Below are 21664 nucleotides of genomic sequence, written 5' to 3'. Positions count from 1 at the left end.
TCAATATAACCTCATCTCAATTACATCTACAATGACCCTATTTCCAAATGAGGTCACATTCTGAGATCCTACGGGTGAGGACTTTAACATATGAATCTGGAAAGGACACAATTCAACCCTCAACAAGTACTCAGCCCAGTATTACATCCCACTCCACCCTGGTTAGACCATGGCTTCCCTAAGGCCACACCATGCTTGAGGTTGTGGAATTCACTTGGCCACCTGCCCTCACCTCCTCTGAGACTGCAGAGCTCCAGCAGCCTGGCTTAGAGCTGCATGGCCACCAAGCTTTGATAAGGTGACTTCTCTCCGAATTTACACTGATGAACCTCCTTCTACTCCTGCTGTACACGGGGCAAAGTTAGGCATACCCATGCTGGGAGAGTCTCAGCCACCAACTGGAGCCCTGTGCATGGTTTTCTCTCTTTTTGGTAAGTGCTCTGGGCCGACATTATGTTCTCCTCCGTGGGCTCTATTGAGAGACAGGCTTGGTGCTGAGGTCAACCGGAGAGGTAAAATGGTATAAGCAAATAGTCCCTTCTTTCCATTCTGAGCTGCTTGTGATCACTTTCTCATTGCTTCATTCTCTTCTGGAAGATATTTATGTTTAAATAAAGGTTTTCTCCCTCACAGCTTGATTATTCCATCTGCTTGATTCCTGCAGTGAAGTCTTAACCCTGTGTTTGTTTGTCTTCACATAGCTTGTTGCCATGGGAATTATTATAAGATGACAAGTTTCAACACTAACTTCAAAGCACCCTGAAAGAGATGGAGATTTAAAATGGGCAGGAGAGGAATGTGTGCTTATGTGGAACACATGTCCCTGATTATTGGCAAAAGCACAGAGTTCAGAGTAACAGGGATACAGTAATGTTTCAGTATAAGTCACATGGCTCTCCAAGATGGGCCTCCTCTGAGCTAAGGAATAATAGACATTAGAAAGAAACCCAGGAATCGGCCTGCCCTATGAGTCACTATTGAAAGAACGCTTTGTGCTGAAGAAACATGGTGCTTCAGCGGCTGCACTGAGTGGCTGAGTTGGTTCTAGAGGTGGTCAGCTGACTTCCTGGGGTCACCTCAGCCCACGAGAAGGCACACCTGACATCTGCAGCCTAACAATCTGATGATATTTTCTGTTGTTTCTGAACTATTGCACAATAATTAAATAACCCACCTTCAAGTCACATGTTGTTTGGAGAATACGGAAGTACGCCTCCTGGTTAGAGCCCTAGACATCCAAGTGTTTGAAGTTGCCATCATTGGCTTCATTGTTATTTGAATGCCAGCAGCCTATAACTACATATGTATGTCCATGGTGGTTTTTTAAAAATATGTTTTTATTGATTTTGGAGAGGAAGGGAGAGGGAGAGATACAAACATCAATGATGACAGAGGATCACTGATTGGCTGCCTCCTGCATGCCCCCCACTAGGGATCAAGCCTGCAACCCAGGCATGTGCCCTGACAGGGAATTGAACCGTGACCTCCTGGTTCATAGGTCATAGGTTAACCTGGTTCATAGGTCAACCACTGAGCCACACAAGTGGGGCAACATGTGTGATGTTTTTAAGTAAAAACATCCATTTTTCTTTTGTAATTTATTTTTATTATCTTTTAGATAAAAATATATACTCTGGAAGAACAGGATATTTTATCTGTTTGGGTTGAAAAGCACGTGGAAAAACCGGCACACTTGGCTTATCATCTATTGTCTGACTTTACCAAGCGACCTTTGTGGGACCCCCATTATGTGTAAGAATAAATTTAAAATATTTTCTTAATCAACCCTGACATGATAGAAAAGATAACCTCCAGATTGCATTGCATCTCCATTGCCAACATGTGACCTCGTTTTATTAATTAAAGTCTATTTTTTAAAGCTTGCTCTGCATAGAAAATATTAGGTGCTATTAAGAAACACAAAACCAAGTTATTATAGTCACTTATTTATCATCTATATTGAGTCGACATGCTTTATCCACATCTATTGTAATCCGGCCAATAACCCTTCAAGTTTGATAGTATTTTCATTTAACGAGGGAGATTGCCAAGACATCACAGCAATAAAGCGATGGAACCCAAATTGGAGCCCAGGTCTATCAGGCTCTGAATTCCACACTTGAACACAGTTTCACTGCTCTTGAGGAAATGATTATCGAACTGTTCTTCTCACTTCACACTCTTGATATTTAATTGGTGGTCCCTTTGTTTTATTTTTCTGTGAAGCAGCACTCCCAGGTGAGAAGCTGGGAGGAAGCTGTGTGAGTATGGAGGTGAAAGACATTCCTTCCTGCTCTCCCTGATCAGGGGCCACTCCCGTCAGCCTACATCTATCACTTCTGTTACCTTTGTCTCCTGCATCCCTAATTCAGTCTCCTCTACTTGCCCTCCTTTCCTGGAAGAGGGAGCTGTGTACCTTGTCAACTGTGCTGACAGGGACTGACCACACTGAGGCCACACTGCCTCTGCAAGGAGTTCCAGCTCCTGGGCCCACTCAGGGCTTCCAGGACACCTTGCTGAAAGGGAAGGACTGGTGAGGTGGGCTTCCTATAATAGTAGGCATTACTGCTGACTTCCTAATCCTCATGAGGTAGAGGTTCATCTTTAAAATGACTGAACCTCATTGTGATTAATACTATGTAATAGATAATTTAAGACCACAAAAGTGAAACAGCTCCAGGGCCATGTGTTACATTGCATGGGTGCCCGAATGATACAATATGGTTAATGCTGTCATAATAAAACACTCCAAGAGAAGAGAAACACTTCACGATTTTCTTGCATCGGTATTTGTAGATACTCTGTAAGTACAAAGCTTTTAGTAAGAACAATGCCTAAACTTTGGTGTTAATTCTTTTCAAATGTTTCTCCCTCTATTTGCTATATCACCTGACATTCTAGCCATATTGAACTTGAATAATGGAGGACTGAATTCTTATTCAACTTACTTTTCTTATGTACCTACTATGATTCAGGTACTGTGCCAGGTGTGTGCATTTAATCCTCACAATAACCCCAAAGGTATTATTATCTACATTTTACAGATAGAAAAAATAAAGTGACTTGCCCTAACATAACACATCTACTAAATGGCAGTCCAGGATTCAAAGGCAAGTTGTTTGATTCCAAACTTAGTGTTCTTTCTAATATACCATATCCCTTTACCTGAGTTCTTCTTGGACTGTCCATATAATTCGCTAGTCTTCAAAATGTTATTACTTGATCCTACAGAAAATAAAATGCTTTTCTCTGAAGTGTTGTGGCCAGTGACCTTAGACTCAGGTGGCCACCATGTTCACCATCACATGCAGTGTTATTTCTTCTGACCAAACAGCTTTCTAAAGATAGACTGGCTTTGGAGGGATGGTTACAAAAGAAGTAACTGCCTTATTCAATCAGGTAGAAAAGTACAGCCTTTCTTTCACTGTTCTATTTACACAGGTCCTGTGAAGTCATAGACTGGGTGAGTGAAGATGATCAAATATATTATATCACTTGTCCTATAGCGAGTGGTGACAAACCCAAAGACTTGGTCGTACTTGTATCACGAAGATCTCTTAAAGATAGGTGAGTAAATGAAATTCAAGTGTTACAGCAATGTTTTATAGTATAGTGTAAAAGCAAAAGTTGATATAAAAATAAGGAAGTCAATGTAAGCATTTCTGGTCTTGAATGATGTTCATCTGAAATTTTTCTAGATGTACCTTAGTTTTTTATCATTAAAAAAAACCCACAATCCAAACAATCATATGTTAAGTGCCAGTTATATAAAAAGCACCATGCAAGATTCCTAAAGCAGTTCCCTTTTCTTTTTCTCTGTGCAGATGTAAAACTGGTATTTAGCAAACCATTGAAATATTCCACTACCAGTAAAAATGTAGTAAAAGCCAAATAAAATACCAGGAATTGGTTTAGGATTTACAAAGGCTTCATTGTGCTAGATACCAAAATGGCCGCTGCCCCCTAGGGCTGTCAATCGGCATCTACCCATGGCTTCTCTGTGGGCATTGTACTTCTCCAAGCACATTGCCGACATTCTAAGGAGAAGGGCCCCAAGAGCAAGTACTCAGAGAGACAAGTGGAAGCTGCCCCCTGAAACTGGCCAGCATCATTCCCGATGCCAAAGCTGGCCTGTAGAAATAATCCCACACATGTATAAATATTAATGCACATGGATGTTCAGTGTAATATCAATTATGGCAAAAGATATTAGAAATAGACCAAAGACCATCTTATAAATTGTGGTAGAGCCATGCTATGGAGTACTCTGCCAGCATTTAAAAGGTTAAAGTAACTAGAGGCACCTCCAAAGATTTATTGTTAGGTGAAAAGTCAAATTATAGACAAATATTTGTTAAATGATTGTATTTGTGTAAAAATATATATCTGTGCATTTTCTTACATAAATGTCATATATTTATAAAAAGGTCTGGAGGAATACACACCAAAAATTTAAGTGTAATCATCTCGAGGGAGTGCATTGACTAGGGTGAACTGAAGAAAACCTCTATATTCTATTCTGTAGGGTTCCTTGTTGTTGGGGCTTCTTTAAAACAATGGGTATTCTTTCATTTAAAAGGAAAGTGAAATTACAGCCCATTAGAGCACAATGAAACTAGTTTGGAGATTGGTTCCATCTTTGTGGAATTCTGCAAGTATATATAATTCTTTTTTTTTAAAATATATTTTATTGATTTTTTACAGAGAGGAAGGGAGAGAGATAAAGAGTTAGAAACATCGATGAGAGAGAAACATCGATCAGCTGCCTCCTGCACATCTTCTACTGGGGATGTGCCCGCAACCAAGGTACATGCCCTTGACCGGAATCGAACCCAGGACCTTTCAGTCCGCAGGCCGACGCTCTATCCACTGAGCCAAACCAGTTTTGGCGGTTAATTCTTAGAAAACACTTCGGGTCCATATTACTATGGCTTGAATATAGCCATATAGAATGTTAGAATAGTTCCAGCAACTATTCTTGGTTTCTCACAAGAACTTGGAAAGTGTCCTTTTATCTTTCAGTGACACTTACACCGTTGCAGTGAAGTCGGTCGTTCTGCCATCGGTCCCACCTTCTCCACAGTACGTCAGAAGTGAAATCATATGTGCTGGCTTTCTCATCCATGCTATTGACAGCAGTTCATGCACTGTAAGTTTGATGAAACATCTGCAGGTTACTTTGTTTCTACAGATATGAGAAGTCTTTTACTCATATTCCCTAATTAATTATAATTCTGCAATGTGTGTCCATACCAGGGGAATCCTGTCATCCTTTCAGATCCATTCCAGGTCCCCAGAAGAGTAGGATTAATAGCCTTCCCTATACTAACAAGACTCAGTTCTCTGCTTGAAAAAGCTCCATGTCAATAAGAAGCTGAAATACTGTATTTTCTTTTTGAAACAGGTATCTTATTTTAACCAGATTTCTGCTAGCATCTTGCCTTACTTTGCTGGGAATCTTGGTGGCTGGTCAAAAACCATTGAAGAGACAGCAGGTTCCTGTATACAATTCATAGAGAATGCTACTGATGATGGGTCAATAAGTATATTTTAAGTGATAAACTTTCAATTATCTGTAATTGATTTCCCACTTTTAATTCCAAGCACCCTTATCCATGACACCTGGCAAGCTTTTCGGCCACTAAATAATTGGCCTAAGCAAAATGAAGTTAGGAAGAGGTTAAAAACCAAAGTGCATCTCAGGTCAAAGACCATTGGTTTGAACTAGCATTAAAAGAGCTTTAAAAATGTTTTTAGATGCCCCCGTCCATGGGCACAGGCATTAGAAAACTGCCATGTGCAATACTGTGTGTTCTGTAAAATGGTACAAATATGGCTAAAATAATCACAAATATTTTTAGACTACAGAGGTGAAATGTGTTGTTTGAAATTTTATAAAATAAAAAATGACAAGTTGGTTGGTTGATTAATAGTGTGGATTGTTCCACGTACCGCAGGCATCTGTATGTCAGGAGCATTTGACAAGATGTATTACATGTTTTAGAGCTTTAAATTAGGAAGACATTAAAGCGTAATGGGAGCCAATCAATTTTAGTAATAGGAACTACTTTACTAGTGTCATTTAACATATACTCAAGGTGGATGACCAATTTAGTATCTACTGCGATATATACACATGGAAAGTACCTGCAAAATGTGTTATTGCAGAGAAGGAGAATATTAACTGAGCTCTTCTTTCATAACCATTACATTAGCACTTTATTCCCTTGACTTCAACATTCATTATTCTACTCTGTGATTTGCCTTAACTCACAAGACAAACCTGCATATGTTAAGTCAGCCCCCACTACAGGATAACCTTTAAGAGTTGAAGGACGTCTCCATTAGAGTTTAGACCACTTAAGAGGTTAGATACATCCTGCTATTCATTTGTCAAATCTCCACCTCTGCTCAGCAAATCTTATAGCCCTGTTAAAAATATAACCAGTACCTGAGTCCTTCTAATCAACTCTACCACAACCCTAATCCAAAGCACCAGTTATCGAACCTGGATTATAACCTGTTTGTTATTGCTTCTTCCTTTAATCCACTCTCAACCCAGCAGTCGGATGATGCTATATTTCTTCTCAAAATCCATGAATAGCCCTAACTGGTTTGGCTTAGAGGACAGAGTACTGGCCTGCAGACCGAAGGGTCCCAGGTTCAATTCCAGTAAAGGGCACATGCCGGGTTTCAGGCTCAATCTCCAGTAGGGGGTGTGCAGGAGGCAGCCACTCAATGATTCTCTATCATTATAAATGTTTCTGTCTCTCTCTCTCCCTTCCTCTCTGAAATCAATAAAAATATATTTTTAAAAAACATGAACAATTTTGTACATCACACAGTAAAAGCCAACACCTTATAATGGTCAATAAGGCTCTGTTTGGTATATTAGATTATTTTTCAGAAATATTTACTCACCACCATCCCCACCTCCATGAATGGGGTGTACTAGTCTATTTTTTGTGTTCTTGGCCATGTGACTCATTCATGGAAAGTTAGCAGACATGATGCAATCAAAGTGTTTTTGCAAACGCACTTGCCCTCTTACATCCCTGACACTTTCATGAGAAAAACATGCCAAGGCAAGCCTGCTGGTCCCAGGAAAAGGAAGAGAGACGTGGAACTGAGCTGCTTTACTTGAGCCTGGCTTAGCTCAGTAGACCCCAAACCAAACTTGATACAGATGTGACCAAGCCAACTGACATTAGCAGTGGTCCAGGTAAGCCCAGCCTAGATTTGACTCACAGGCATGAGTTAAGGTTTATTATTGCATCCTTCTGAGATTTTTGTGGTGGTTCCACAGCAAAAATTAACTAGTAGAGCCTATAAACTATGACCCCGGTTAACTATCTGACCTTTTCCTACTAGTTTATTCCTCACTCTTTTCCAGTCATATTGGCTTCAGTATAACTTCATTTATCTATGATCTCACATCAAGATATCCAAGCCTTACCCCTATATACCTCCCTGTATACCTATACAAGTTATGGATGAACCTTAACATTACTAAGTGAAGACCACAAAAGACCACATCTTTCTGCCCCTTGAATATGACAAGCCAGTAACCTCTTATGAGCTTTGACTATTCTTTCTCCCTAAATGCTCTTCCCCATTATCTTCACAACTGGTTCCTTCTTGTCATTCAAATTTCAGAAGAAAAATCCCTCCCTCAAGGGCTCCCCTTTATTATCTAAGGTAGATACAATCACTTGCAACATCTTTCTGTTAATTCCCTTTATGTCACTTGTTAATATAATTCACTCAACAAAAGTGGAAGTTTCTATATGCTGAGTACTTCTTGGGATATACTAATGAGCAAGTCCAAATTCCTGTCCTGATGTAACCTATAATCTGGTGAAGAAAGGACAAATAGTGTTAGGCGGGGATATAAATTATGCAGAAAATTAGAGAATAAAAAATTATTGGGATGAGGAAGGAGATGTTTTCTAAAGACTATTAAGCAGACTGTAGAGAGGCCTAAAGGACATAAGGGAGAGTTGACCATGGGGGTTGGGTGTGGGGATTGCCGAGAGAAGAGCAAGTTGAGATTCATGCCTAATGGTTTGGAATATAATTGTAGCAAAAAAGGGGAAGGGAAAAGATTGTTTAAAACCCCATTAGAATGCATGTGGTCTTGCTTGTCTTAATTCACTGCCACAATCCCACGTGCCTAAGAGAATCCAGGAACATAGTAGGTGCTTGGGAAATAATGAATATATGTTTGTTTTATACTTTAGGCGTTTGTAGCTAATAAACATCTATAATTCCTTTCAAGGAATACACAATCTCTTAGGATGTCAGAATTTGGTGAATTCCGTTGCCAGTGTCCATACACTGTTTTAATATTACATTTGGTACCTGCAGTTTATTTCTAATTATGTCACTAACTTATAGGCCATTAAAATTTAACAAAAGTAACCCAAGGAAGACAAAATGGATACTAACATCTCCTCATCGAAACCTGTATGAAAACCTTACACTTAACTTGCAGCTGGCAGGCTGGACGCTGCAGAGCCCTTGGCTCCTGACTGGACAAATGAAACAGATCTGGACTATCGGCAGCACTGCTGTCCTTTTCCAGATGTATGCGTGTGCAATTCCTCTTACATGGCACCATTTCCTTAAGCGCTGGGATGCTGAGCCATATCCTGTCACGTTCTCCTCTCACTGAAATAAAAGAGCAGCTCCTATTAAGACTAGAACTGTTGAGTTGTATAGATATTGAAATAGAGAAAAGTGTTTTTTTATTTGGTAAATATTTTGCTTTTGAAGCATCAGTAACTAATCACAGCTGTTTCCTTTGGTTACAAATGTATCCAATCAGGTAAAATTCCAAATGAAATACACACTCCACCAGTCATTGCATTATACAGCACAATAGGAGCCGTAAGCCTTGTGAAATATATGGATTAAGTATGCATGTATTCATCAAATCAAACAAAGACACTAATGGGTCTCTGATTAGTGTTCTAACTCTATTATGGTGATATGCACCCAGACTCATCTAAAACATGTGAACAAAATGCTATTAAGTTTGATATACAATCTGTTATGTGCCATTATTCCAGCCAAATACTCCAAACTGAATTTCTTTTTTGAACATTAAGAGCAAAGAAAGAGATGCTAAGGTGAGATACTCTTCAATTTTAACCTCAAAAATATGTAATTCTTTATGTGAAATCTGAAACAAAAATTAATGTCATTTAGGGTTCATAAAAGATTGTGATTCCAAAGAGATTGTTAATGGGCATTAAGGGACAATGACTAATTAAATCCAGAATTAGGTATTCAGAAAAATACCAAATACATTTTTATTAAATATTTTAAAAATGCAGCCTGGCCAGCGTGGCTCAGTGGTTGAGCATCGACCTATGAACCAGGAGGTTTGATTCCCGGTCAGGGCACATGCCCAGGTTGTAGGCTCAGTTCCCAGTGGCGGGCAGGCAGGAGGCAGCCAGTCAATGATTCTCTCTCATCATTGATGTTTCTATCTTTCTCTCCCTCTCCCTTCCTCTCTAAAATCAGTAAAAAATACATTTAAAATAAAAATACAAATGATTTTGTTGACAACTTATAAATAATTGATACGTTGAGCTAGAAAACAATAGAACTAAAAATTCATTTCCAAATGCAAAGCAATTAATTAGCTTAGGGGTGTCAGATGAATACATACTTTTATTTGATTTTTTAAATCCTCACCTAAGGATACACTTCCACTGATTTTTGAGAGAGACAGTGAGTGAGCAAGAGAAGCATCGATGCTTGAGAGAAACATCAATCAGTTGCTTCCTCCCCTACCCACACTGGCTGGAAATCGAACCCACAACCTTTTTGGTGTATGGGTCAATGTTCCAACCGAGCCACCCAGACAGGGCTGCATAACTTTGTTTTTAAGAAAAAAAATGATAGGCCCTAGCTAGTTTGGCTCAGTGGATAGAGTGTTGGCCTGCAGACTGAGGTATCCCAGGTTCCAGTCAAGGGCACATGCCTGGGTTGCGGGCCTGATCTCTAGTGGGGGGTGTGCAGGAGGCAGCCAATCAATGATTCTCTCTCATTACTGATGTTTCTATCTCCCTCTCCCTCTCCCTCTCTGAAATCAATAAAAAATATATTTTTTTTAAAAAAAGATGATTGTTACAATTAGGTCTATAACCACTTAGTTACACATAAGTTCTGCTAAAAAAGTTAAAGAATCCAATTTAAACATCTTATGCTTTTCTTCAGTGATTTTCTCCAGGCAGAAGTGCTCCTTGGACAGAACTCAGTTAACTATTTGACCTCCCCAGATCATACCAATATCTACAATATAGGCCTCTCAAAGGGAGCCCAGCTCCAACTTGTGAAGAAGGCCCAGTTCAGAATATAACAATGAGATGGTAACTTATGATAGTCCTAGTCATTATCAAAAATTAACAACTTTAGGTATCTTCGTTTTGGGTTTCTGTGGTTTAGGCACATCCAAAATTTCTTCATAGTCTGCACTCATCCCCTTTGCCCAGCGACCAACTGTAACCATTCGATCTGTAAAGGAACGGAAAAGTCAGAATGTAAGAAAAACTGTAGTCATAGATTGGTTTGGGCTTAGCAAAGGAACCAGTTTTGACATGAATAATCACAAGGAGGGAACACTCCATCACGGAAGAAAAGTGAGTAATTTTTAATTGATTATAACCCTTGATTTCCGAGTACCACAGGCAATTTCTCATCCCAATTAGGGAAATGCAGCAACTGCTTTGCAATGCACAAATTGATGAGAAAGCACTTTCATTCTTTCCCAGAGTTCATCATTACAGAGTCAATGAATTCCAAGTGTCTGTAAACAGCAAGACTTATGAAGCATCACTTTTAAATGCACAAGATTCCACCTGTGAAATTATACAACATCTGCTTGTCAGTCTTGTCATTTGGGAAGTGGCAATCCTCCCAGGAAGGAGAATTCAAATTCCACTTCATCATTTTAGTCTTACTGCCTACAATGTAGTAAACACTATCTTCTAGACAACATTATAAACAAGAACTCTTGGTTATCAAATTTAAATGTTAGGGGTAGGAAGTAAAAACGGGTAGACTTATTTGTATCATCACTGTTTAACATAAAAAGAACTGTGTTTTTTTTTTTCCCATAAGAAGCACTACTGGGTATCCTACAGTCCTTCTTTCTTTCACACAGAATTATCATCATTCTAATATGGTCTTCACTTCCTCCCCAAATCTATCATAGGTATAGTGAACCTTTATGAAGTTTTTGGTGACCAGGGATAGGTAGTATTTCATTAGGAAGAAAATATAACTGGGCAGATACTGTGTGGACAACACAATTTTAATATTTTCAGTAGTTTTTGCGACCAGCTCTGAATCCTTCAGGTACACAAAAAGCAAAGCACATATGAGGATACTCAATTATAAGATTACTAGAGGCCCAGTGCACAAATTTGTGTACCAGTGGGGTCCCTCGGGCTGCGGGATCAAGCCAAAACCAGCTCTCTGACATCTCCTAAGGGGTCCCGGGTTGCAAGAGGGTGCAGGCCAGGCCGAGGGACCCCACCGGTGCACGATAGGGGCTGGGGAGGGACGTGGGAGGGCTCCAGGGCGTGTCCGGCTCATCTCACTCAGTCCTGATTAGTCGGACCCCAGCAGCAAGCTAACCTAGCAGTTGGAGCGTCTGCCCCCTGGTGGTCAGTGCACATCATAGCGACTGGTCGACCAGTTGACTATCTGCCTCCTGGTGGTCAGTGCACGTCATAGCAAGCGGTTGAACGGCCTTAGCATATCATTAGCATATTACACTTTGATTGGTTGACCAGACGACTGGACACTTAGCATATTAGGCTTTTATTATATAGAATTGAAAGCTATATTCATATTTCTTATTTTCTTAGTGAATCTATACTTTTCTTTAAGTAACAGAACTGGCTCTATTATTAAATTAGTTAGCAAATATAAATGTTTATAAATAAGATGTTTGTAAGATCAGGGTCCTCCAGGGCTTATTGGTCCCTTTTTTCCCCACCTGAGAATAGCAGCTAATGCACAATTGGTACTGTGTCTACAGCTGACAGAGAAATGATTGAGTCATCACTGCAGCAGGAAACTAGGTTGCCTTAAAATCAGTAATACCGCCAAACCTGTTTGGCTCAGTGGATAGAGCGTTGGCCTGTGGACTGAAAGGTCCCGGGTTCGATTCCGGTCAAGGGCATGTACCTTGGTTGCGGGCACATCCCCAGTAGGTGTGCAGGAGGCAGCTGGTTGATGTTTCTCTCTCATCGATGTTTCTAACTCTCTATCCCTCTCCCTTCCTCTCTGTAAAAAAAATCAATAAAATATATTTTTTTAAAAAATCAGTAATACCCCAGTGAGTTATTAATAACAAAATGCAGCAAAAACATAAAGGATTTCTAATCTTCCCCCTTCTTAATGGAAGCCCAGAAATCTCACCTGAATTCTGACTTTGAGGGCAATCCTTCTTAAAATGTCCCACAGAGCCACAAAGTCTGCAGCAGCCACCTAGTAAAAGAACAAAGTCATTGAAAATCTCTCACACTTACTTACGGCTTTTAATGTCTCAAAGCACTTTCATATCTTATTTGGTCCTCACAACCTGTCAGCCAGGAACATAGGTGGGTACCACCAATCCTATTGATAAGTTCATTCTCCATTCCTCTTACATCACAGAGCACTAACTGCACCTACCCATGTATTCCACTTGGCCTTCAGGGGAGGAGTGGGAAAGAGAAGAGAGAGATGATGGAAGGCACTTGTCCCCTGGAGTGTCCAAGAGTCAGTGCATAAAAGCCAGGACCATGGTAAAATAGGCAAGAGTTTGTGAACTCTTAAACTTGTGAGCAAAATTTGTGTGCTGATGCATTTGTTGAGGACGTCCACAGTTTTTATCACATTACTTAATGATCAATAACCACCCCCCCTCAAAGGTTAGAAACCACTCTCTATTATATAGATCAGATGGGGGTGAGCAGTTATGAAAGGAATGAAAATTAAAATAGAGGATTGCTAATTTTACCCCTTCTAAATGGAAGCCCAAAGATCTCACCTGAATTCTGACTATGAGGGCAATCTTTCTTAAAAATGTCCCTCAGAGCCATGTTTCCGGACATTCTATCTGCCAGGGATCCTAACCCTAATTAAAATGACCATTTACCTACTTTAAGCAACATTCCAAGACTGTGAATTACAACACACATGATTTCTAAAATGAATCTTTTGTGTAATGATAAAGAATTATCATGATCATGCTCATAATGTTAAGTGATTTATTCAGGAAAATGACCCTACAGAATATAAACCTGGTTGAGCTCCCACTTCCATGTGATTTACTCCTCTTGATGTACTTTTTTTTTTTTAATATCTAGTCATTTTGGTTGACTACCCATCTTTGCTCATTAGTCATGTTATATGACCTGTTTCATAAGTTCAAAACTGAAAGGCACTTTTGAGTATTTTTCCAGGCCCTGGTGTCTCTACTGTTTAGAGAGTCATAGTGAAATAATATATTTTAATCCTAACTCTTCAAAGTAAATACCATAATTCATTAAATCTAACATACCATTGATTATAAGATGTGTCATTCTTTTACAAACTTCTCAAAAAAAAGAAAATATGTCAATTATGTGGAACCTACCAATGGTAAGATACATTCTGAGTTCAGAGATATTAAACTGTGAAAAAATATGCATCTTAGAATCAATGAAATACGTACAGTATTTCTCATCTCCATTTTATAGGTGAAAAAACTAAGATGAGAAAAGTTAAATAACATAGCCAAAGTCCCACAGCTAGTAAGTGGCGCTTTGGACTATAACCAATCTGTTTAACTCCAAAAACTAGGCTTTTTCACTGGACTTCTCCAATGGAACTCAGGACATGACACAAGAGGTGTCTAGAACCTGAAGGTACCAGCCATCACATTAATATCTGACTCAGATTAACATATGACAATCTCCTTAAAGTTTTAGACATCACAGACTTTATTGTGAGGACCTTAAGACATTAGCTGAGCTAAAGGTAAGAAAATTACATGATGCCATGCCAGACAATTAACTAAGGAAATCATTCAGAAACAAATACTACTACAAAAATGAATAATGCACAGCAGCCCTTTACACAAAATGGTATGGTCGGCTGAGATTAAATTCACACTATTTTTTAAATCTTATAATTAAAATTTTATATTAGTTTGAAGTATTATAACTTTGCTTCTGTTATGTTTAAAAGCAGAAATTTGATATATTCTCATAATGATGCTAAAGTAAGCAGTTTGAAATATTCATCCAAGTTATTCCTGATTTGATTAATATATCAAGTCATAGTACCTAAAAAGTCCAGTAGGTAGAATAGTGCTCAATAAAAATAATGAAATTCTCAAGGTTTTGCTACTTACTCAAAAATTTATTCAAGCCCGAGCGGCATGGTCCAGTGGTTGAGCATTGACCTATGAACCAGGAGGTCATGGCTCAATTCCTGGGCAGGGCACATGCCTGGGTTGCAAGCTTGATCCCCAGTGTGGGGTGCATGCAGGAGGCAGCTGATCAATGATTCTCTTTCATCATTGATGTTTCTATCTCCCTCTCCCTCTCCCTCTTCCTCTCCCTTACTCTCTGAAACCAATAAAAATTTATTTTAAAAAAATATTCAAGAACTAATTAACAGTGTAAATTAAGTATAACTCTGCATGATGACTCAAATTTTTGACTTACAAGGGTAATAGTACTCACCATCAGCATAGACTCCTTTGGGATTATCAGAGCAAGATCTGGACAGGTGCCCCATTTCCCCACAAACAAAACATTTTGCAAAAGGAAATTCACCTGTAAGGATCAGACAGTTCCTTTTAATTGGTTTTATATAAGTCATATAATTCACATTATTTTAAAATTCTCTGAGAAGAAAACATGTATCTACATAATTTAAATTTTAATCTCTTAAGATTTCAAAAATTGGCATACTCAACCCTGTAAACAGAAAAACCCAGTTGGCTACTTATTGGCCACTTTCCCACTTTTAATTAAGCAAATCAAAAACTGGTAAGAAAAAAACATACCAAGAGCTGGATCTACTTTAGCCTTGCACTTGGTTATTTCATGCTCTGTAGATCCACACCGATAACATATTCCAGTGCCCATATCTTGATTCTCAAGGGCGGCCGGGCAATCTGCAATCCCATGGCCAGGTTTTCTACAATGAAAACATACCTGGGAAAACAAAATGTGAGTTTCCACACTGCAAAACTGCACTGGTTTTATCAATCCTTGTTCTCAAAAGTATCTTTAAAACATTTCTCATTTTAAGGATATCTAGCACTTTTTCTGAAATCTCAAATCTTATCTGTAGAAGTGTTTTACCCAATGCTAAACAATAAGAAATGGCATTTTCATCATGGTCTCAGTGTTTTAGAAAATCCTCAATCAGTCAATCTCAGACATAAAGTTATTAAGTGGCTTTGTAGGAGATAATCGCTTACATGAATTAAGCAACTGTGGACTACGTATTTCATTAATGGGGATGTCTGATTAGAAAAAGTTTTCTGGAGTAGACAATGGCCATAAAAATTATCCCTCAAAATTAATACTTGCACCTTTAAAGGTCAGATAATTGAATGAATTTGGGTTAAATAATTCCATTTAAATTATGATTCAAATAATAAAATATATTTCATACGAAAAAGTGGCTCAGTGGTTGAGTGTTAACCTATGAACCAGGAGGTCACGGTTCAATTCCCGGTCAGGCCACATGCCCTGATTGCAGCTCATTCCCAGTGGGGATTATGCAGGAGTCAGCTGATCAATGATTCTCTCTCATGATTGATGTTTCTACCTCTCTCCCTTCCTCTCTGAAATCAATTTTTTAAAAAAAGTATACCTTACGGTTTTCATATCTTTATAATACATATTCGTTAATATTCAAAAATAGATGTTTCATTCTTAGAATGTATATACAATTCATTTTAAAGGAATAATTCTAAGATGAATTATTTGCCTCCAACATAACACTGAACAATGGTTTGCTTGTTTTACATACTCTAGCAATTTGGAGGATGAGTCCCTTTATTCTTCAGTAACTTTTACATTTAGAATAAGCTAGTCCAAGCAAAGAAAATGCATTTATTCTACAAGTGGAGGAAAAGTTAATGCTAAATTCTGGATTACCAACGTAAGTTTTAGATTTTTGGTGAAGTTAAGGCGGTCTCTAATAACCTGGCAGCTAACCGATTAGTTTTTTATATAAATTTCAAGTACAAGTTTCTTGATTGATCCTTAAATTTAATGTAAATGGGATTGTGGAAAGCGTACTACTAAATGTCTAATATCTTAATTTATTAGCAATTAAGAACTGGTGCTAAGTATCAGGTATTAATTACAAAAAAAAAAAAAAAAAAGTTGAAGGTAGGTCACAACAAGCCATGTCTTTAAAGTATATGTTTTAACATAAGTCACTCCTTAAAAAAAAAAAAAAAAAAAAAATCTTTCCCCCTTAACTACAAACATAAAACTTCTCTTAAAAGGTCATAATAGCCCAGCCAGCGTGGCTCAGTAGTTGAGTGTCGACCTATGAACCAGGAGGTCAGGGTTCAATTCCTGGTCAGGGCACATGCCCAGGTTGCAGGCTCAGTCCTCAGTGGGGGGCATTCAGGAGGCAGCCAATCAATGATTCTCTCTCATCATTGATGTTTCTATCTCTCTCTCCCTCTCCCTTCCTCTCTGAAGTCAATAAAAGTATTTTTTTTAAAAAAGTCATATTAAGCTTTTTCAAATAGTATGCAATTCACCACACTGTTTATGTCAATTTAATTACCTTTAAGTTATCTTGACTTAAAACTATTCTGATTCAAACAGAAATTATCTTTTCTATCCCAATTTATTCATAAGGAATGTCTCATTAGTATTGTCTCTAAAAAATTATCTTTTAAAAAATATGTTTTTATTGATTTTTTTTGAGAGATAAAGGGACAGGGAGAGAGAAACATCGATGTGAGAGAGAAACATTGATCAGTTGACTCCTGCTCACACCCTATGGACTGAACCTGCAACCTGGGTTTGTGCCAACCAGCAACTTTTCAGTGCATGGGACGGCCCTCAACCAACTGAGCCACACTGGCCAGGGCTAAATAATTATCTTTAAATGGCACTAAATAGAACAGATCCTGCAAATGTCAGAAGCTACATGTACGGTGGCTATCACATTTCAAACCCACATTGGTATTAACAGCGCTGTACATTTACTAATTTAAAAAAAGAGTAAAATGATAATAAATCCTGATTCTTATGAAATATCCTACTAGAAGACTTAGAAATTCACTTAAAAAGGGGAGAAGGGAAGGAATTATACTACGCATTTCGTTTCCTGAGGGGATCTAGGGAAGGCCCTGGCCAGGTGGCTCAGTTAGTTGGAGCATCATCCCATACACCAAAAAGTTGCAGGTTCAATTCATGGTCAGGGCACATACCTAGGTTGCAGGTTCGATCCCCAGTTGGGGAGTGTACAAGAGGCAATGTTTCTCTCTCACGTTGATATTTCTCTCCCTCAAATCAATAAACATATCCTCCAGTGAGAAAAATCTTATACTATATAATAAAAGGCTAATATGCAAATAGACGAACGGTGGAACAACCGGTTGCTATGACGTGCGCTGACCAGCAGGGGGTGCGTGGGGAACATGGCAGGCATCAGCAGCAGGCGGCAGAGCGCAGAACATGGTGGGCGTCAGCCACAGCAGGATAGTGGAGCAGGTGAGCAGGGGCACCAGACCAAGGCAAGGCACTGGTCACTGTTATCAGGGCGAGCCTCTGGTGGTTACTGAAAATTCTTTGCTCCCTCGTGCTGTGGTCTTGCCCAGCACTCACACCCGCTGCCGGTGTCTGGTGCCAGCAATGACCGCTCGGTGCCATCTGCCATCGGCGGGTGCAAGCAGCTGCCGGCCCGATCACCCCTCAGGGCTTCTCCACCTCCTCCTGCTCCCGAGGGGTGATTGGGAAGCAGCTGCAGCTCGCACTCACTGATGGCACCGGCCCCGATCAGCGGGTGTGAACGGGCCTGGCCCTGTCAGAGCATGGGAGCGGCAACGGCGGGGAAGCGGGGCTGCCAGCAGACAGGGGACTGGGGCCGCAGCAGGAGGGGGCAGGTGGGGATGCAGAGGTTGGGCTGAGACCTGTCCCTGTGCCCACCACAGCCTCGTGGCCCACAGTTCAAAGTGCACGATTCATGCACTGGGCCCCTAGTAAATAAAATAAAATCTACAGCTGGGCACCACAAAACTAAACCTGCAGTCCCCAGCATTCCTCTGAGTGTAAAATGGAGGAGGAGGGAACAATGACTAGGGAAGGTCTCAAGGAGTTTTAACTCCACTGCTCAGTTACTGACTACGGTGATTCTTCTTAGATCTCCTTCTTGTGTCTCCGTTTTTCATGGACAAAAACAAAAGAACATTCTTTCTAAGTAATGGGAACCACACATATTTAACCTGTTGTATTTAACCTTCCTACTTAATTTTTATCTTTTTTTAAAATGGCTGTTTGTAAAAGGGCTATGTGAAGGTAGATGTGGAAACACAGTTTTGAAGTCAGATTCTGGGTTTGAAAAAAAATTGTTTTTTTGGCCCTCGCTGGTTTGGCTCACTGGGTAGAGCATCGGCCTGCAGACCGAAGGGTCCCGGGTTCGATTCCGGTCAAGGGCACATGCCTGGGTTGTGGGCTTGATCCTCAGTGGGGGGTATCCAGGAGGCAGTCGATCAATGATTCTCTCTCAATCATTGATGTTTTTATCTATCTCTCCCTCTCTCTTCCTCTCTGAAATCAATAAAAATATACATATATTTTTTAAAAATTGGTTTTTTTGGCTGGCCTGCAGAGTTAGCAGCCCATTAATAAATGTGAACATTTATTAAAAAAGCACATATAATTACATAGTGCCAGCTAGCACTCTAAGTAATCAAATGTGGTTTTCAGCAAGCTACTTCACCTGTCTACATGTGTTTTCTACCCGTAAGATGGGAACACCATGTTTATAGTGTTGTTGTGATAATTAATGAATATATTAAGTCTTTAGCAAACAGTTATTACTAGCCCTTAAAAAGATGCTTTATAATTTAGTACATAATAGCAATCAGACTGCTAAATATGTGAGTATATGATTAATAGTTTCTAGCCATCTAAAGTAATATTTGGTAGAAGTGATAATCTTACCATTGCATTTTTCTTTGCTGCTTGTCTCTTTAACCGTCTTCCTTCTCTGCGACTATCTTTCTTTAAAGCAACTTCAATTTCTTCCCGTACTTCCCGACTGTCTGTTATTATTTCCCCATTGTGAACGGTCTGTGAGTTTTGTCTGAGGTAGTCCATGAATCCATTCACATCTTCATTTAAGTACTCCTTTTTCTTTTTGCTCTTTTTGTGTTTTGCTTGGTGTGCACCATTTTTAAGGCACAGCCTATTGGCTTCAAGTTGTTTACTCTTCGGTAGGCTTTGGCTTTTCTCCTCACAGGACCCCTTCTTCATATCCTCCCATGATGTTGCAGGCAAGGGTCTTTTGCTATGTGTGGTAGTGACTCGTGCCCACCTGGTCATGGTTTCATCAGAGGTACGGTATCAATCTTTAAGACAAGCATGGCCGTTAGTCATCATTTAAAAGAAATAAACTAAACTTAAGACACATGCTATAGCCCTAGCTGGTTTGGCTCAGTGGAGTGCTGGCCTGCAGACTGAAGGGTCCTGGGTTTGATTCCCGTCAAGGGCACATGCCGGGTTGCGGACTTGATCCCCAGTGAGGGGCAAGTAGGAGGCAGCCGATCAATGATTCTCTCTCATCATTGATGTTTCTCTCTCTCTCTCCCTCTCACTTCCTCCCAGAAATCAATAAAAATATTTTTTAAAAAGATACATGCTATATATCACATATGCCATGTTAAAGTTTTAATCATTAAAACATGGGTTTTTACTTCATTTATACATCTATATATTTAATTCTATAATGTGCTGCATAGATATGTCTATAATGTAAATCCAGCCCTTACCAGAGAAGCTACTATACCAGTTTAAAAAAAAACAAACAAAAAAAAAACCCAGCCTATGTGGCTAAGTGTTTGAGCATCAACCGATATGAATCAGGAGGTCACAATTGGATTCCCAGTTAGCGGTGGGGTTGCAGGCTGGACCCCCAGTAGAAGGCAAGCAGGAGACAGCCAATCAATGCTTCTCTCTTATCATTGATGTTTCATCTCTTCCCCTCTCCCTTCCTCTCTAAAATCAGTAAAAAAAAATATATATATATATTTATATATATATATATATATAAATATATATATATATATATAAAAATATATATGTGTATATATACAAAGCATGCCTACTATAATATAAATACTTGCTTAAAACTGGAAAATATTTTTTTAAATTGGAAAATATTAAGAAAGCAAATTATTTCGCAAAATTTAAATCACCAAATAATACAATGAATGAAGTTACTCTCCCCAGACTTTGCAGCTTCCCTAGTCGTTTATTTTCCTATCGCTAAGTCCCAGGGCTACTTTCTTCCAATCCGGTTCATAAGCCATTTCAACACCAACAATTTGCGTTGGCAAAACTGTATACAGAAATCCTGTGTTTTGACGTGGTTTGCCAGCACAACTCCGTTCAGCACATTGATCAGGGAAATATATTCGTGCTCACAGTCAGTTGACGATGCCGGGTCTATCAAACCGCCCTCAATTCCGCTGCACCTGACTCACAGGAGCTCCTGGGCAACAGCCGATTAAAAACCTCAGCTCCCAAGTGCGAAACATCCCTTCAACACAACCTGAGGGGCGGAGCCGATACACGGGTGCGAGGTGCGGGCGCCCCTTACCCGCACGCGCCTGAAGGAGTTCCCCGAGCGCGTGGGGAGGGGAAACGCTGTGTATCGGGCCCCGGTCGTCCGGGTCTACTCGCAGGGCAGGGCCGCGCGGGGCTGGCCGCACCGTCCGAGGGGCCAGCGCCCCGCCGCTGAGGCCGTCCCCGCGCCCGCGTCCCGGGCAGGCAGCCCGGCACTTCCCTGACCCCACCCCCGCCCGCACCGGGCGCGGGGGCTCCAGGGTACCTCTCAGCCAGTGCCTCCGCGCTCCCGCCACGTCCCGGGAACCGCGGGGGGCACTCTGCCGCTTTGGCGGCGGGGGGGGAGGGGGGGTCCCGGGGCCCCCTCTCGTTCCGCCCAGCACACCTTACCACGCGTGAATCCTCCAGAGCAGCGGAGTTCGCGTGCCAGAGAAGCCCGCCCCCTGCGGCGGCCCTCGGGACCGGAAGCACCGCCTCTTTGAGATCACGTCACTTCCGCCGGGCTGCGCTGGAGCTATTGCGCAGTTCAGCCGACTGGCTCACGGGAAAATGGGGTCAAGTGAAAGTGTGCGGCCCAGCCGGTGTGGCGCAACGGTTGAACTCTGACCCAGGACCTCGAAGATGGCTGGTTCCATTCGGATCAGGGCACCGTGCCCAGATTGCGAGCTCGACCCCCAATGTGGGGCATGCAGAAGGCAGCCGACCCGTGATTCTCTCATCATTGATGCTTCTATCTCTCTCTGAAATCAATAAAAATATATTGTTGTTTTTTTAAAGTGTGTGGAGCGCCTAGAATTTGCAGGGCGCTGCAGCCAGAGGCCTGGCGCACGAAGCTGAGTGCTCCC

At 40.5% G+C, this 21664-nt stretch overlaps 2 protein-coding genes across 8 annotated transcripts in view; one reads left to right on the top strand and one right to left on the bottom strand.

The window, feature by feature from the left end:
- Positions 1–6037, top strand: part of ACOT12 (acyl-CoA thioesterase 12) — a 34613-nt gene extending 28576 nt beyond the window's left edge. Inside the window, exons 12-15 of the mRNA XM_070412268.1 lie at positions 1619–1752; positions 3442–3567; positions 5023–5149; positions 5405–6037. Of these exons, the coding sequence (XP_070268369.1) occupies positions 1619–1752; positions 3442–3567; positions 5023–5149; positions 5405–5554 (537 nt within the window). The 3' untranslated portion in view covers positions 5555–6037. The remainder of the gene's footprint in view (positions 1–1618; positions 1753–3441; positions 3568–5022; positions 5150–5404) is intronic.
- ZCCHC9 (zinc finger CCHC-type containing 9) lies at positions 4422–21288 on the bottom strand. 7 transcript variants are annotated; one of them, XR_011471191.1, is made up of 8 exons: positions 21210–21288; positions 19197–19603; positions 15059–15209; positions 14733–14825; positions 12439–12507; positions 10421–10524; positions 8449–8670; positions 4435–5147 (listed from the first exon to the last, which is right to left on the bottom strand). XR_011471191.1 is itself a non-coding variant. In XM_070412273.1 (7 exons), exons 2-7 carry the CDS (start codon positions 19575–19577, stop codon positions 8668–8670), a joined length of 801 nt encoding a protein of 266 aa, XP_070268374.1. In that variant the 5' UTR covers positions 19578–19603; positions 21210–21288; the 3' UTR covers positions 4422–8667. The 7 variants fall into 7 exon arrangements, 5 of the variants coding, with proteins under 5 accessions (XP_070268374.1, XP_070268372.1, XP_070268370.1 ...); XR_011471192.1 differs by having other exon boundaries at positions 4436–5147; positions 8482–8670; XM_070412273.1 differs by having other exon boundaries at positions 4422–8670.
- Positions 21289–21664: the final 376 nt, after the last annotated feature.

The sequence above is a fragment of the Myotis yumanensis genome, unplaced genomic scaffold, assembly GCF_028538775.1.
Source record: "Myotis yumanensis isolate MYYU_CA2020_CCGP unplaced genomic scaffold, mMyoYum1.0.hap1 SCAF_4, whole genome shotgun sequence".
In the NCBI taxonomy this organism is placed as follows: domain Eukaryota; kingdom Metazoa; phylum Chordata; class Mammalia; order Chiroptera; family Vespertilionidae; genus Myotis; species Myotis yumanensis.
Note: the sequence above shows the minus strand (reverse complement) of the source record. Positions and strands in the feature narration are given on the sequence as shown.

Excerpts from the sequence above, each read along its gene's own strand:
- ZCCHC9 (XM_070412269.1), bottom strand. The coding sequence starts at position 19,577 with ATGACCAGGTGGGCACGAGTCACTACCACACATAGCAAAAGACCCTTG. Across the intron at positions 14,826-15,058 it reads TAAAGTAGATCCAGCTCTTG|GTGAATTTCCTTTTGCAAAA; the intron begins GTATGTTTTTTT and ends TGATCCTTACAG. Across the intron at positions 12,508-14,732 it reads CAAAGGAGTCTATGCTGATG|GTGGCTGCTGCAGACTTTGT; the intron begins GTGAGTACTATT and ends TTCTTTTACTAG.